Source organism: Schistosoma mansoni, chromosome 6 (genome assembly GCF_000237925.1).
Source record: "Schistosoma mansoni strain Puerto Rico chromosome 6, complete genome".
NCBI lineage: Eukaryota > Metazoa > Platyhelminthes > Trematoda > Strigeidida > Schistosomatidae > Schistosoma > Schistosoma mansoni.
This window is the reverse complement of record NC_031500.1, coordinates 16,559,361-16,575,431: the sequence shown is the minus strand read 5'-3', so window position 1 is coordinate 16,575,431 and position 16,071 is coordinate 16,559,361. Positions and strand designations below refer to the sequence as shown.

Genomic DNA, 16,071 nt, shown 5'->3' with positions numbered 1-16,071 from the left:
TTTGAAAAAACAACTCCAACTAGGACTATCTTATTAAGTTTTCATTACGTTAGTTTCCTATATAGATATTGTTGACAAGGATATTTAGAGCGTAACAGTTAATATTATCATGATCTTTGATCGTTATGTTATAGGGATTAACTATAGACATAGAATTCTATATAGACTATAATTCTGCTTTTTACTAATAATGAAAACATATTCAATCTGGTAGATTATTTGAAATCAGTAATTCACTGGAACGTTTATGAAATTTACCATAATATGGCATTAATCCATGATGAAGAACTTTAAAATAGTACAGATTAAGTAGAATATCAAAAAATGAAATGGATTACGCGTAGATTGTACATTAATTGAAAACACACTGATTTGTGATGTGGAAAGTCGGCCATTAGTAGCCTAATGAGAAGGTCAATCGATGGCGGTCGGAAGTGACCTAAATGTCAAGTACATTTCATTGGGGTCAATGGGTCAATTTCCTAAGGATAGAGTAGTATATATGTGAATGAGTATTAGTATGTTTCATTCTGTAGCCCAACAAGCCTTCTCGGTCACTCTTGTGTTCTCGCTCAAGTAGTCAGTTAAGAAGTTATCGTGTAGCATATCGAGTATAAGTATCAGATTTCGGACACCACCTGTTACAACCATGTATAATTATTCATTTTTATGAAATTCCACTAAAGACATAAAATGAACTTATTCACCCAGATGTTGTCAGTTATAAGTCATAACGATTTCTCTGGACACAAAGGCAGTCATTAGTCAAATGATAAGGTTTAGCTTTTTGATAGCAGCATCATACGATCTCTTAAGCCTTCTTTGTTTTTTAGTGATTGTCACTCTTAAAAAGTGGTTTATAGGTATATAGAATACATATTCTACTTTTGCTCATGTTAGTACATAATCTTGTCAAACAATCCAGCAGTTTTACTTAAGGATTACATCGTTGAATATTCATATCAATCATTTAATGAATGAATTAGCGAATATCGATGATGTAGGATACTGGGCGATTGAATTCTCTCTCATGTAAGAAGCCTTAAGTAAACATTTTTTTCAGCTTTATAATCACTCAAAACATAATGGCATAACATAAAGACTACCATGTACATGACTTTCAATTACTTAAACAAACTTGTCTTTGAATTTTAATCAGAAATGGATGGTGGCTAGCAGTGGAATACAGCAAACGCGTTCATACATTTTGAAACTCACCAATCGGACGTATCTGTATCTCGAAGCTGATGTTCACTCCGGGATTCAGACCATTTATGACGAGACACGTGTCCCGGATTCCATTGCTAGTCATCATCCATCTTTGCTTATAATGCTTTTGATTTAAGGCAATATTGAGGCAATCCGTACAGTATGCACATATGTCAATGAGAGACTGACCAATTGCAGTCCTGAACATCAGTGCAAAGATTCAAACAACCAATATAAAAATGAATTATATTTGAATTTTTCATAGTTTAAATCATGAGTCAATTGAAGCTAGACCACCATGGAATACCTGGAAGCACTGGATGGCCGTTTCGTCTTACTATGAGACTCCTCATCCACGATCCAGCACTTGCGAGATTCGAACCCAGGACCTACCAGTCTCTCGCCGGAGCACTTTGAATTGTTATTCAATTATCAGTAGATTATTTACCATGTTTTGTTGTTTCAATATAATTTAATTTTCTTTATTATAGATTAATTGTTAATACACAACATAATATATTAGCTTTAAATTTTGATACTATAAAATGGGAATATCATGAATCAGTTGAAGATAAAGCAGAAGAATTTTGGCTTAAATCAATGAAGAATAAATCAAATCAACAGAATATTAATTCATTACATTCTAAGCCTAGTTATGCTGAATCAAGATATATTAGATCATGTTTAATGAATTCAGCAGATCCAAGATTTTTTAAACGATCAAATATGATAGGTGTAAGGCATAGATCAGGTTTGTACAAAAGCTTTTTTTTCTTACAGTCTATGCAGTTTTGCTTACGAGTGATTTTTTTCATTCTAATCTGAGATAAATAACAAAAACAACTTGACTCTCATTGTTGAAGTACAGGCATTATGACAAGTCAAATACTTAGTATTTTTCAGTTTCTAGGTAGTTCACAATGACGATAATATATACCATGACTTACTTACTTACTCACGCCTTTTACTCCTCGTGGAGCATAGGCCGCCTGATAGGATTCTCCAATCAACTGTGCCTGTAGCCCTTCTAGTGTTATTGTCAGTCTCAAGCCTGGATAAAGAAGGAGGGCTGGGGATGGGAGTAGCAACCCTATCTCGCCGAAAACCACCTGGTAAAAAAACGCTAAACAGTTCATACCATGAACTAACTTTATATGAACAAACACTGGAAACTTGAAGGACACTAGATATTTGTTTCACTCAGTTGTATACACCGAAGAACCCATAAGGGTTTAAACTCAAGACATTCAAATCTTGTAGTAAGCTCATAACTTTTAAATCTACAAGTTAGCATTAGATGACACCAATTTCTAAATTCCTTTCAGCTAGTTATTTCAATTGTTTATGTAAGTTCATTTTGATTACTGTTGTATGTGCTGCCGTAAAAGTAATTTCTGCTATTAAAAACCCTGGAAATTTATCTTAAAACTTTGGTTAGATTCAATTAGTATTGTTTGTTTGAATCTTCCCATTGATGTGTTAAGACTGCAACTGGTCAGTCTCTAATTGGCATATGTGCATACTGTGCGTATTGCCTCGATATAGCCTTAATTCACAAGCATGGTAAGCAGAGATGGATAGTGACTAACAGTGGAATCCAGTTTGGCACGCGTTTCGCCCTATCTGTGACTCGTCAGCCGGATGTGCCTGCATCTGAGAGTTGATGTTCACTGTGGGACTCGAACCCAGTACCCTCGCTTCAAACGCGCCTTCTGGATTCCCCTACTAGCTACTATCCATCTCTGCTTTGGTTAGTTTGTTTAAAATTACTTACTTACGCCTGTTACTCCCAATGGAGCATAAGCCGCCGACCACCATTCTCCAACCAACTCTGTCCTGGGTCTTCTTTTTTAGTTCCATCCAGTTTTTGTTCATACTTCTCATGTCTTTCTCGCCTGTAGCTCCTCCAGGGGCTACTGCCGGTCCCAAGCCCGGGTAAAGGAGGAGGATTGGGCATGGGGTTGGCGACTCCATCCCGTAGAAAACCAACTCGCCAAAAAAACGCTAACCAGATTGTTTAAAATGTGTTACCTTAATTTATCCTCTCATACTTTATATTAGTGACAAGATAAACTATTCAGAAATTATCTTTTCGATTATAAGATGATTCATGATGAAACAGATTTTTAGTATTAGTATTGAATAGATTATGTAGATGAGTGACCATTGACAAAACCGTATATGTTTGTGTTCTTTTCTAACTAAACCCAAGTAAACTGAATATTCAAATCATGGTAGTTTAACTTAAATCAGAAAAACCGTAATAAGATTATAGAATTTGAAAGTACGCTTTAAAGTTTTGCTTTAATAAATGTACTTACTATTAATTCCTACATCATCAGACGATATAAGTGCTTGGAGTGAAGGTCATGTGTACAACCTTCGAGAAAATATCTTCTAATGATGATAAGTGCCGGAAGTAGTTATCACGACCCAATATGATTGTTATCAGCAGTCAATATTCATTTTTTTCATCTTGACTCTACACTCAAACTAACGATAAGCTTATTTGGTTATTGACGAGTTCGAATTCTATTAAACAAACTCTTAATATGGTAAGCAAAGATGGATAGTGGCTAGCAGTGAAATCCAGGACGCGCGTTTCGTCCAATTGGGGACTCGTCAGCTGGATATATATGCATCTCAGAGTTGATGTTCACTGCGGGACTCGAACACAGTACCTCTCGCTTCAAACGCCATTGCGTTATCCACTCGGCCACTGAGTCCTGATAGCCACTTGCAGTCCTAACACATCGATGGCAAGATTCAAACAAACAATACTAAGTTGAATTTAAACTCCTAATATATTGTCACCAGCATCTCTAATCGTAAAGATGAATGATTGTGACTCGAATTCCAAGGGTGTTATCATTCACTTCAGCATTGCAGATATGGTTTGTTGAAGAATGCCATTAATTGTAAAACTTAAGTTCAGGTTTTTTTTTTAAAAAGGAACATTATTATTTTACTGTTTCATTCTAATAGAGTTAAAATCAATCTGATTACATAGATGGAAGTAAAAATATTTTGCTTGATAGTAGGAAACTCTTAAAGTGTGATTGAGAAAATACTACCATGTAATTAACAAATGGAGTTGTTCTAAACACTAGAAACTAATTTCTTGGGCAACTTTCCTCAGCAACTGACATTTAGTATAACAATGAACTAAATTAGAATGGAATCCTATCATATTATTTAAATAGTGAGTAGTAATCCAAAATAAATGTCCAGTTTTTTTGGATACCGTATGATGCCCGTGATACGTGGGAACATGTCTTTTAGATTTTATTTACTGAAATGCATTCGGGCTGTTAATAAAAGGATCACTGATAAATCAAGTTATGACTAAGCTACACAATCTTTGATTATGTATATTAACGTTATGAATAAATCATTTTACCAGTTCGAGTTTTCATTTGTTCCTTTGTATATGTTTCTGTACAAACATTTCAGCTTGTCGATCTTTAAGTGAACATTCAAAATCAAGTGGAATAAGTAGAATATCATCAGCATCATCGATTCAATCAAATTCTAATCGATCCAATCACTCATTACGAAATAATAAAAAGAAATCTTTTGAATTTGAATTTTTAATATCACCACCGATACCGGGAACATGTGCTGTGAAGCACAGGTTTGATTTGATTTCTTTTTGATTGACTTTTAGTATAAAAATATTGTTAACAGTTAAGATGAGTAATTTCTTGATTGGTATGTTAAACTTAAACTCTACATTGTTTACAAGATTTCTAGTGAATTAATTTTTGCCCCCAAATGCCCTGGTATGGCCGAGAGTGGGGAGAGTCAGCTCTCCCTCTCCAAATGCTCTCACATGGCCACGCGAATATATAGCCTCTGTCAGGGAAGTCCTATTCACTGCCTTCTCGTGGTTTTACTGTTGTTTACGAAATTGAGAGGACGAAAAGAGAATGTCTGGCGCTTTAACCGGGTTGGTGGACACGGCGCGTCCACCTAGAGGAGTTGGAAAACCCTGATTCCAAACCAATGGTGCACATGGCCTAGCTCCAGTATCCTGAGGGAAGAAATGGTGTATGAACCAATCGCTGGTCACCGGCTACCATGGGACTGAATCTCCTTACGATGCTTCACTGCCTTGTGGACTAGACCTTCAGGTCAAAGGCTCGGGGTGTGGTCCCCTAAGAAAACCATCTGCTTCAATCTGGGCACCTGGGCAGTATCACAGCCCTTACACGAATCAAATGAGATTTGTGAGGCGCATATTTATCTGGTGCTTCCTTGTATCAATATTTATGTGTTTAAATAAATAAATAATAAATAAATTGTGTATTTTAAGAAATATATCGGGCAGTAGATTTTAGGTAATATTTCTAACATAAAAGATATTGATTTTAATGATGAATATCAAAGGAAGTTTCTTACTAGCTATTAACAATATTAAAATATTATAAACAGAGATAGATGGTGGCTAGCAGTGAAATACAGGAAACGCATTTCATTCATTTTGGAATTCGCCGATCGGACGTATCTGCATTTCGAAGTTGATGTCCACTCTGGGATTCGGACCCTGTATGATGAGACGCGTGTCTCGGATTCCACTGTTAGTCATCATCCATCTTTGTTTGTAATGTTTGTGATTTAAGGCAATATTGAGGCAATCTGCACAGGATTCATATGTGCCAACATGAGACTGACCAATTGCAGTTCTGAACATCAATGCAAAGATTCAAGTAAACAATACCACGTGAGGTTAAACTGTTATATTTGCTTCATTTAGTATTGTTTGTTTGAATCTTCTCATTGATGTTTAGGACTGCAACTGGTCAGTCTCTAATTGGCATATGTGCATACTGTGCGTATTGCCTCAATATAGCCTTAATTCACAAGCCTGGTAAGCAAAGATGGATAGTGGCTAGCAACGGAATCCAGTTTGACACGCGTTTCGTCCTATCTGTGACTCGTCAACTGGATGTGCCTGCATCTGAGAGTTGATGTTCACTGTGGGACTCGAACCCAGTGCATTTCGCTTCAAACGCCATCACACTATCCACTCGGCCACTGAGTCCTGATAGCCACCTGCTTGTGCGATGGGGTGAAGTTTAAATTCATTTAGTATTGTTTGTTTGAATCTTCCCATCCCAAATAGGACGAAACACGCGTTCTGGATTCCACTACTAGCCACTATCTATCTTTGCTTACAATGTTATATTTGCTATTTTCATGGATTTTGAAATGATAGTAGTTTGATATATATTAAGAGGGCCAATCTCAAAAGGAATGGTATCAATGTTAGATGTAAATGAAAGGAATGTCTGGTAGGAATAATCCAACTTTCGTATTAAGTATCTTAAGTAGATCTATAAAAAAAAGTCGTTTTAATTTACGTGTATGCACATTAAAATGTTAGATCAGTTCTTGGTTTAAACTTTTTTTCTCGGGTATTCGGATTATATTATTAGTTTATAAACAAAATGCATAACATGAAACTTGCTAAGCATATTCAGATTTGATAATTGAATTGTATTATTCATCATATATAAATTAAATTAGTACATTTTTCATTTGACCCGAAATCTATTTGACAACTTTGTGTTGAACAAGAATAACAAAACTATATATTACTTTTTGGATGATTATTTACTTAAGCCTGTGTTACGTCCTTGAATCTGTCTATCCACTTTCGTGCCGAGTGTAACTTGTCTAATGTAGATTAAGACCTTGACGCGATAGGCTGACTAGCTTAACCTTGAGGCTAGTATGCGTGAATTCCAAGCGGGGGTAAAGAAACGAAAATTATTCTATCCCTGATTGGCTGACAAGCACGCGAGAGAGGGAGAAGACAAGACAACTGGAACACTACTCGCTTTATTCCAAATCCGATCTGGTACCCGAATTCCGAACTCAGATTAGTGTCAAAAGATACATGAATAAATAGATGAATAACCTGACCACAACATACAATAATTAGGAAAATACAATTATGTCCAAAACGGGGGATTAGAGTAGAAAATAGAGTACAAAAGGTTACGTCTAAATTACAATAGCTTTGGAACAGAAAATGCTATGTCAGTGAATCATACATCAAACGAAAGCTCATGATCTGTAGAATAGACTAGGGGCAAAAGCAAAAGTTACAGTTTTACAAGCTTTTGAATTAAATGAAATAACGTCCCCAAAAATAGCTTCCGTAGTTTGTTCAGGCTTCTTGTTTCGCAGTTCACTTCAGCCTGTTACTACCTTTATGGAGGAGTATAGGTCACTCAATAGGATTCTCCATAGAGTTCTGTCCTGGAGATTCCTTTACCCAGGACGTAATCCATTAGTATAATTTTGTTAATTTAATCTAATAATATTTATATAACTATATTTTATCATATATAAATGCGCACTGCTGAGGAGTCCCATAATAGGACGAAACGGCCGTCCAGTGCTTCCAGGTATTCCATGGTAGTCTAGCTTCAATTGACTTATGATTTCAACCATGAAAATACTGAAATCTTCACAAAACCCCTTCTGATATATAAATTTTGCTCTTTTTTTCTTCTTCATTTATACTAAGTGTTATAAAACGTCCTAAATCAGCATTTGCAGTTACAAAAGCATTAAAACAAAAAGAACATGAACAATTGAACAATCTACAAGTATTATGTAATAATCATAATAATAATTTATTAAATCATTCAATTAAACAAAATATTTCACCTATCAAACATCAAAGAACACAAATAAAGATGACAAATGACAACACTATGACTACTACTACTAGTGCTACTAATAATAGTAATATCAGTAGTAATAATAATACTACTACTACTAGTACTACTAATAGTAGTATCAATAATAATAATAATAAAAGTACTAATATTATTGATTATTCAAAATTATTAACCAAACAATATTTATATCAATCATCTAATGATATTAATCAATTTAAATATTATTTATTAAAACAAATTCATCATTTAAAAAGAGGTCAATTTAATAATCATAATAAAAATAATATTGAATCTTTAAAAGATACTTATACTAATCTTCATTTAAATTATCAACCATGTAATGAAACAATAAATGACTTAGATACAATGATCAATAAGGATAATTATCATTATGATAAATCCATTGAAACATTAAATAAAAGACGACCTAATTCAAGTCCTTCAATAAATATGAAGTTGATTTCAACTGATATAGTACAATCCATGTTGACAACATCAAAACTACATATAAATAATAATTGGATACAAGAAAATGAACAAAATATAAATTTAAATTGTATTCAATTACCAAATCTTATTGTAAGTTAATAATTAGTTTTTACCGGAAGGGGGTTTTGTATAGATTTTAGTTATTTTGATATAGTTGAGATCATGATTCAATTGAAGCTAGACCACCTGGAAGCACTGGACGACCGTCTCGTTTTATTGTGGGACTGTTCAGCAGTGCACATCCACGATCTTGGCTCGCGAGATTCAAACCCAGGACCGATAGATCACTGAGCTGGCCGGCATTCAATGGTGTTAGCTTTTACACTTATGAATATTATGAAATCAATTGATTAAATAATCTTTCACAATTTATTAACAAATGTATCTCACTTGAAAATGAGAACTAATATTTATTTTGATGGAGTTTTATTCTCTGAGCTACGGTGTGAATGTCTAACTTCAATCAATTCACGTTATTGCGCGACCGTTTTTTATTGTTTGTGGTGGATGTCTGTCTCATACCCGATATCATTGAATTCTAATGGTCAAGGCTTCTAATTAGAAATTAGAAACTCATCACTCTTGAGCACATGATGATTATCAGTAAAGGGAACAACACAGTTGTTTAGTGCTTTCAGATTTTCCATAGTTTTCTGACTTAGTTTGGTTCGTGATCTCAGTGAACTTTGATAGTTTTTGGTGGAGTTTTGTTATCTGAGCTGGATGGTTTGGTCATGGAGCTTTCATTGTCCTTCTGAACGATATTATCAGCATAAACTTCGGATAGAAGTGAAGTGTTTGAATTTCTCCACATGTGGTTCACAGTTTGTCCTGTGCACCTCGATGTTGATTGGTTCTTGCTGACCTTAAATCTGTCATTGTTTATTTCTTTGTTTTGGTTGTTTCTCCCATTGGTTTGATTTTTGTTCCTATGTTTCTGCATAATTTTCCTGATTAATTGATAAATTGAATTGATTTCAATGTGCTTGTTTATTGTTGACTGACCTGATGTTCTTCAGAAGGACGAAGAAAGCTCCACAACCAAACCATCTAGCTCAGAGAACAAAACTCCATCAAAATCATCCTGAGCTGATGCATAGTGAAGAGTTCCACTTAACTGATGGTGTAACGATGATCTGTAGTGTTACGATTTGGTCTGTGCCTGTTGATCTTGAAGTTGAGCTTCTACTGAGTTTTTCATCTGGTTCAGCAACACTGTTGAAAACTTTTCATGGTACTGACAGAAAGGTGATGCTTTTGTAGTCCTCACATTTGTTCAGATCTCCTTCCTTTGCTATCTTCATGAGGTTTCCTTTTTTCCAGTCCATCGGCACTTGTTCCTTCTCACATATCTTCCTAAATAGAAGGTGAAGCATGTTTGCAGTTACTTCTGTGTCTGACTTCAGTACTTCAGCTGGTATATTATTAGGTGTTGCTGCTTTACTATTCTTGATTTGTCTGATGACCATGCTGATTTCTTCGATCATTTGTGGAGTGACATCTATTGGAAGGTCTGTAGGTGCTGCTTCGATGTCCAGTGAATTCAATGGGGCTGGTCTATATAGCAGTTCCTCGAAGTATTCTGCCCATCTTTTCCGCTGTTCTTGAATGTCTGTGGCTGTCTTTCCTTCTTTGTCCTTGATTGGTCCCTCCGGTTTACTATATATCCCTGCTAGTTTCTTGGTTGTATCATATAGTTGTTTCATATTTCCTTCTGTTGTAGCTTTTTCTGCTGTCGTTGCTAGGTCTTCCACGTATTTCTGCTTGTCAGCTCTAATGCACTTCTTCGCTTGCTTCTTTGCTTCTATGTATTCAGTTTGTGCTTTGACTTTCTTTATTCTGGTTCGACTGTTTTTAATTGCTGTTTTCTTGTTCTTCCTTTCTTGAATCCTGTCCATGGTCTCAATGGAGATCTATCGTACGTGATGATGCTTGACGCGGTCCAGCATGTCCCAACACGTTGAAGTTAATGCTTCTTTGTTCCATTTCCACCTGTCCTTCATAGAAGTTTCTTATTATTTCAGTAGATCCTGTAAGGCTTAGAATCTATTATTGAAAGCTATAGTTAATTCGTTGAGTTTTTATGTTGAAGAAAGGCTGTATCGAACATTTGCGATGCTGTTTGTCCAAGATTTTCATTGAAAGAGTGATCACGAAATGTAAAAGGTATACATTTTGTATCATATGGAGAGTGAAATAGGTTTATAATCTTTTTGAGGCCAAATCCTTGTTCTATGGCGGAAAAAGTTTACACCGAAGAAAAAATAAATACGTATAGTCTTTTCAAATGACATTCTATTAATAGTCACCCAACGGACTGAAGACATTGATTGACCCTGTAACATTTAAGATAAAATTGTATGATGTCGATTTTGTTTTCATTTACTAAAATATTATTAATTATCAGAAGGGGTTTTGTGGAGATTTAGTATTTATCATAGTTGAAAGCGTGAGTCAATTGAAGCTAGACCACCATGGAAAACCTGGAAGCACTGGACGGCCAACTCGTCCTATTATGGGACTCCTCAGCAGTGCACATCCACGAAACCGCTCTCGCGAGATTCGAACCCAGGACCTACCAGTCTCGAGCCGAAGCCCTTAACCGATAGAATAAAATATTATTGCCAAGTTTCTTTTAGACTTATTATTTTCAAGCTTGAATTTTTACTTGAATTATTCTGACTAAGGAACTTAAATAATAACAATACACTTATTTGTTAAAAAGAGCAGTAACGAAAAACGAAAATATGAATCCTGGTTAAGTATTCATTGGGAAATTAGTATAATTTTGAAAGGTATTTATCAAACAGTTGTTTTAAGATATTTTCATATAGACTCAACTATAAGTTATATATTGAGTCATCAATCGTTGTTTTATTTCTAATTATCATTTACCTATCAATATGTGACTCAACTTTCTACTAAAAGTTCAGATAGGGTTTTGTGGAGATTTCAGTATTTTCATAATTGACTTCAAGACTGACTTCAAGATACATGTCCTGGAGTTCTAATGGGAAGCAGTTATCAGTGGAGTTCAACCACAGTTGATCAAATTTCGTGGATTGGTTGGAGTTAGACAATAACACCGTTGGATGCCAACCGGCTCAGTGGTCTATCGGTTAAGTGCTCTGGCGCGAGATTGGTAGGTCCTTGGTTCGAATCTCGAGAGTACGGGGCTTTGAATGCGCACTGCTGAGGAGTCCCATAATAGGACGAAACGGCCGTCCAGTGCTTCCAGGTTTTCCCTGGTGGTCTAGCTTCAATTGACTCATGATTTCAACTATGAAAAAACTAAAAGGTCCTTTTTCAATGGAAAAGCTTGATACACTGCCAATTGAAATGTTGATTTTCTTTTCAATTTTTTATCACTAAGACCTTGACAAATGTAATTTCTTCCTTCATATGTCAAATTGTTTGCTTACTGTCTCATCTTTCTATTTTTCTAATTATAAGGTAAATTATGAAACAATTAATTTAAAGAAGAAATAATCTGTTAAATAGAATCTTTACTGGGATTAAAGGGTCACAAGAATATAATGATTTCAATGTATTGGAACGAATAATCTATCAGCAAAAAATCGTCGTAGTTTACTAACTGATGATGGGAAAAATGTTTTCTTTTTTTTTTTCTATTTACACTATATTTATTCCTTGCCTATTGTTATGGTCCGATAAAGATAGTGAATGGGTAACTTTGGGATCCATTAATAGACCAATATTATGAATATATTTTTTATCGTATAATTGCTAAATAACTAAACTGTTCATATTCATATTCCCCTTATCATGAGCTTTATTTTGAGCTATAAACTATTTTTATACGATTTACCATTCCTGAATTACACCCAATCTATTGATTACTGTTCCCCTTATTCACAGCGACATTTGGCTGTATCTTGCACACATGATATTTTCTATTTTATTGGTACGATGTGGTTAGTCTGTTTGATATATAAACTCAGTATGTTTGAAATATAATAATTCATACCGCAGAGGCTGTTCTGGACTTAACTGGCTGGGCTGGACAGAAGCAGGACCGATACGTACTCCAGACTGCTCGTATGGTTTTCCGTGTGTCACTGTTCCAATCGATAATTCGCTGCTCTGTGATTGACGGTTTTATCACATCATACGTTAACAGGGCATCCACTTGGTCACAAGTTATAACACCTATTTTAAGTTTGCCTTCAATTACTCTTAATTTGACACATTTTATATGGTATATACTCCTAATGGAATGTATATTTTTAGGATAATAAAATGAAAATGAAAAAAAACACGTAAATAGATTACTTCTATGTTTTATTTTTAATGATAATTTATAGAATATCTTAATGATTATATTGTTTTGTCAAGTTGTACAAATAAACTGTTACTTACTTACTTACACCTGTTATCCGCTATGGAGCATAGGCCAACGACCAGCATTCTCCAACCCACTCTGTCCTGGGCCTTCCTTTATACTTCTATCCATTTTTTGTTCATTCTTCTCATGTTTGTCTCAATTTCTCAGCGTAATGTGTTCTTTGGTCTTCTTCTTCTCCTTTGACCTTCAGGATTCCATGTGAGGACTTGCCTTGTGACGCAATTGGGTGATTTCCTCAATGTGTGTCTTATCCACTTCCATCGCTTCTTTCAGATTTCTTCCTCCACTGGAATCTGGTTTGTTCTCTCCCACAGTAGCTTGTTGCTGATAGTGTCTGGCGAACGGATCCGAAGTATCTTGCGTAGACAACTGTTAATAAACACTTGTATCTTCTGGATGATGGCTTTCGTAGTTCTCCAGGTTTCCACCCTGTACAGTAGAACTGTCTTGACATTTGTATCGAAACTTCCGATCTTAGTGTTGATTGAAAATTGTTTTGAGTTCCAGATGTTCTTCAATTGTAGATATGCTGCTCTTGCTTTGCCAATCCACAAATAAACTGTTACTACGGTCTAAATAATGACGATTATTCTTGTCCTAAAATATATCTCCATCTGAAGTTAACAATCACTGAGTTTGATTAAAAGTAATTTTTCCTAGATTTTTTAAAATCTTTAAGTTGATATTCACTCTCATCAGTGTAGTCGTTGACTTGGTTAATGGAAATTTGTCCACTTAATTTAGCTGAATTGAATAACAGCTATGACTTTAAGCTCATCAGATAATTTTGGGAAGTGACTTGAGTTATTATATGTTAACCGTTGAATTCGAAAAGCAAAATGGTCTAAAACTGTTATACTAGATGTGCGACCTACAGCTGACCCATTTCCTATTAATTTGTGCGTAAATCAACAGGGGCTGATTGTTTTATTACAGACACTTATACTACTTGAAAGTAGTTTATGTGCATATGCATAAATATAATGGAACGTAGCAGTAAGTAGCTTAATTGTTTTGAGGGTTTTACGAGGTTCACTAGAATATTTTTAAATTTTTGTGTATCTGAATGGTTTTGCTAACAGTTCTTTTTGAGATATACTCTTCATATTTTTTCTACACCGAATCGTTCAACTACTACTGATATTGCTTTTATAACTACTCTGTGATTGCTTTGATAATCCTATCTCTATGTGTTAATGTGGTGTGGGAACTTGAATCAATGCCCATATACGCCAGGTTATGTATTGCATATTACTGACTAACTGACCGACAGGTAACACTTATACATATATTCTGGCTGATTATATACGAAGATAGTTTATCCGTCCTTTTCTTCAGATTTAAGCAAATAATTCCATATGATCTTGGCACTAAGTGTGTGAAAGGTATTTCATAGGAATAATTTTCTATAAAATATCATTAAAACAGAATGATCTAAACATTAATCTGAGCCTCATGGGACAATCAAAGTGGAATAATAGTTTTTTATGTCAAAAGCAGTCTAAATCATGAAAGAATGAAAAGGAAACAGACAATGAGAGAAGCAGTAAACCACTCTAGTTTTATCATTTCTTATGTTTATGACTTGAGTCACAACAGATTATGTATATATGTATGTATATATGTCAGCTGGTTGACGTTAGTCGGCAGGAAATCATAGACCTAGACTTCATGTTAACTGCTACTCGAGAGCAAGGTGTTCTCACAAACATCAACGAACTAGCCTTTCCTTTGGGACTCGAACACACATAGCCCAGATTCGGCTCATTGAACTGTAGTTCTGAGCTACCCGGTCTGATGTGGACTTATTATAGAGTCAAGATGTTCACCAATGATTGATCAATGAGTAATGACCAGCATCATGTTTGTCTAATTTTTATTGTATATTGCATCCTGCTGATTGATTTCCGATGTGGTAACTATTCTTATTCACTCAATACCGTCTTCACCATGTTGAAAATTTAGGTTGTCAAAGGAATTTCCTATTCGAACTCCATTGAGAATGTCAGTCTCACCAATATTGTAGGCATTTCTTACTGACAAATGCCACGTATCACAAAATCTATTTCCAGCTACCTCCAGTCACATAATATCTCAACATGATGTAATCAATTTTGAGTCTTTAAGACTACCAGTCACACTGAGAATCGATCTACAGAATTCAATCAACAATAAGGATGTTAGAAATAAATCAATCGTTTTCAAATTGAACAAAATTCACAAAATATCTAGAAGATAGTGATCAGAGACCACAGAGAGACAATGCTATAAGTTAATAATCCAATGAAATCTAACTATATTAATGAATAACTAGACTATTTAGAGTCCCAAAGTGAACATCAACTCTGAGATGCAGGCACATCCAGCTGACGAGTCCCAAGTAAGACGAAACGCGCGTCCTGGATTTCACTGTTAGCCACTATCCATCATTGCTTACCATGCTTGTGAATTTAGGCTATGTCGAGGCAATATGCACAGTATGTACATATGCCAATTAGAGACTGACCAATTGCAGTCTTAAAAACATCAATGGGAAAATTCAAACAAACAATACTAAGTAAATTAAGACTATTTAGAATTAATGGAAAAAAAGTAATCAGAATATTTTACTTAAAAGCCTCACATAAATGGTGAGAGAATTAGAATTTAATTTTAATTCATTCTCAGTCGCTATCCTTGTATTGCTAAGAGGTAAAGTTAATTGATTTAGGGTTTAGATGTATATACAGGTAGGTAAATGAAGTTTTCATTTATTTAGTTAGTTACTATCAATTTAGTCACATTGACCAGAAGTTTTTAAAATATTGTAGTGTCGGTTGATATGTTAAGCTCATATGCCTTATTCTAACTTCTGGACAAGTCAATTCACCTATCCATCATGAGTCATGTTTTCACCTTGTCAATTATTCACTTATTCAGAAGGGGTTTTGTGGAGATTTCAGTATTTTTCAAAGTTGAAATCATGAGTTAATTGAAGCTAGACCACCATAGAAAACCTAGAAGCACTGGACGGCCGTTTCGTCCTATTATGGGACTCTTCAGCAGTGCGCATCCACGATCCCACCTCGTGACCCACCAGTCTCGCACCAGAGCACTTAACCGATAGACTTCACTTATTAACGCCGATTATTTTTTATATGAGCGTAGGTGTGTGTACACTTCTTATCCTATTTATCACATGTCAGTCATTTATTCTTGTGTGACTATATTGATTAACGCTTGATTAAAGTGAGCTGGCTTATCCGCCACCTCCAATGCGTGTCATTTATGTTTCTCTCTCTGATAATTACATCATGTGCTTATAACTTACTG

At 35.1% G+C, this 16,071-nt stretch overlaps 1 protein-coding gene and 1 non-coding gene across 2 annotated transcripts in view; one reads left to right on the top strand and one right to left on the bottom strand.

The window, feature by feature from the left end:
• Smp_131230 (hypothetical protein) overlaps nt 1–11,882 on the top strand; it is a gene marked incomplete at both ends in the record, with an annotated part of 33,738 nt that extends 21,856 nt beyond the window's left edge. Inside the window, 5 exons of the mRNA XM_018798419.1 lie at nt 1,701–1,960; nt 4,663–4,843; nt 7,748–7,829; nt 8,283–8,483; nt 11,847–11,882. Of these exons, the coding sequence (XP_018653363.1) occupies nt 1,701–1,960; nt 4,663–4,843; nt 7,748–7,829; nt 8,283–8,483; nt 11,847–11,882 (760 nt within the window). The remainder of the gene's footprint in view (nt 1–1,700; nt 1,961–4,662; nt 4,844–7,747; nt 7,830–8,282; nt 8,484–11,846) is intronic.
• Smp_tRNA_01560_Pseudo_TTG.1.1 lies at nt 3,865–3,931 on the bottom strand. Its single transcript has one exon. It is a non-coding gene (tRNA).
• Nucleotides 11,883–16,071: the final 4,189 nt, after the last annotated feature.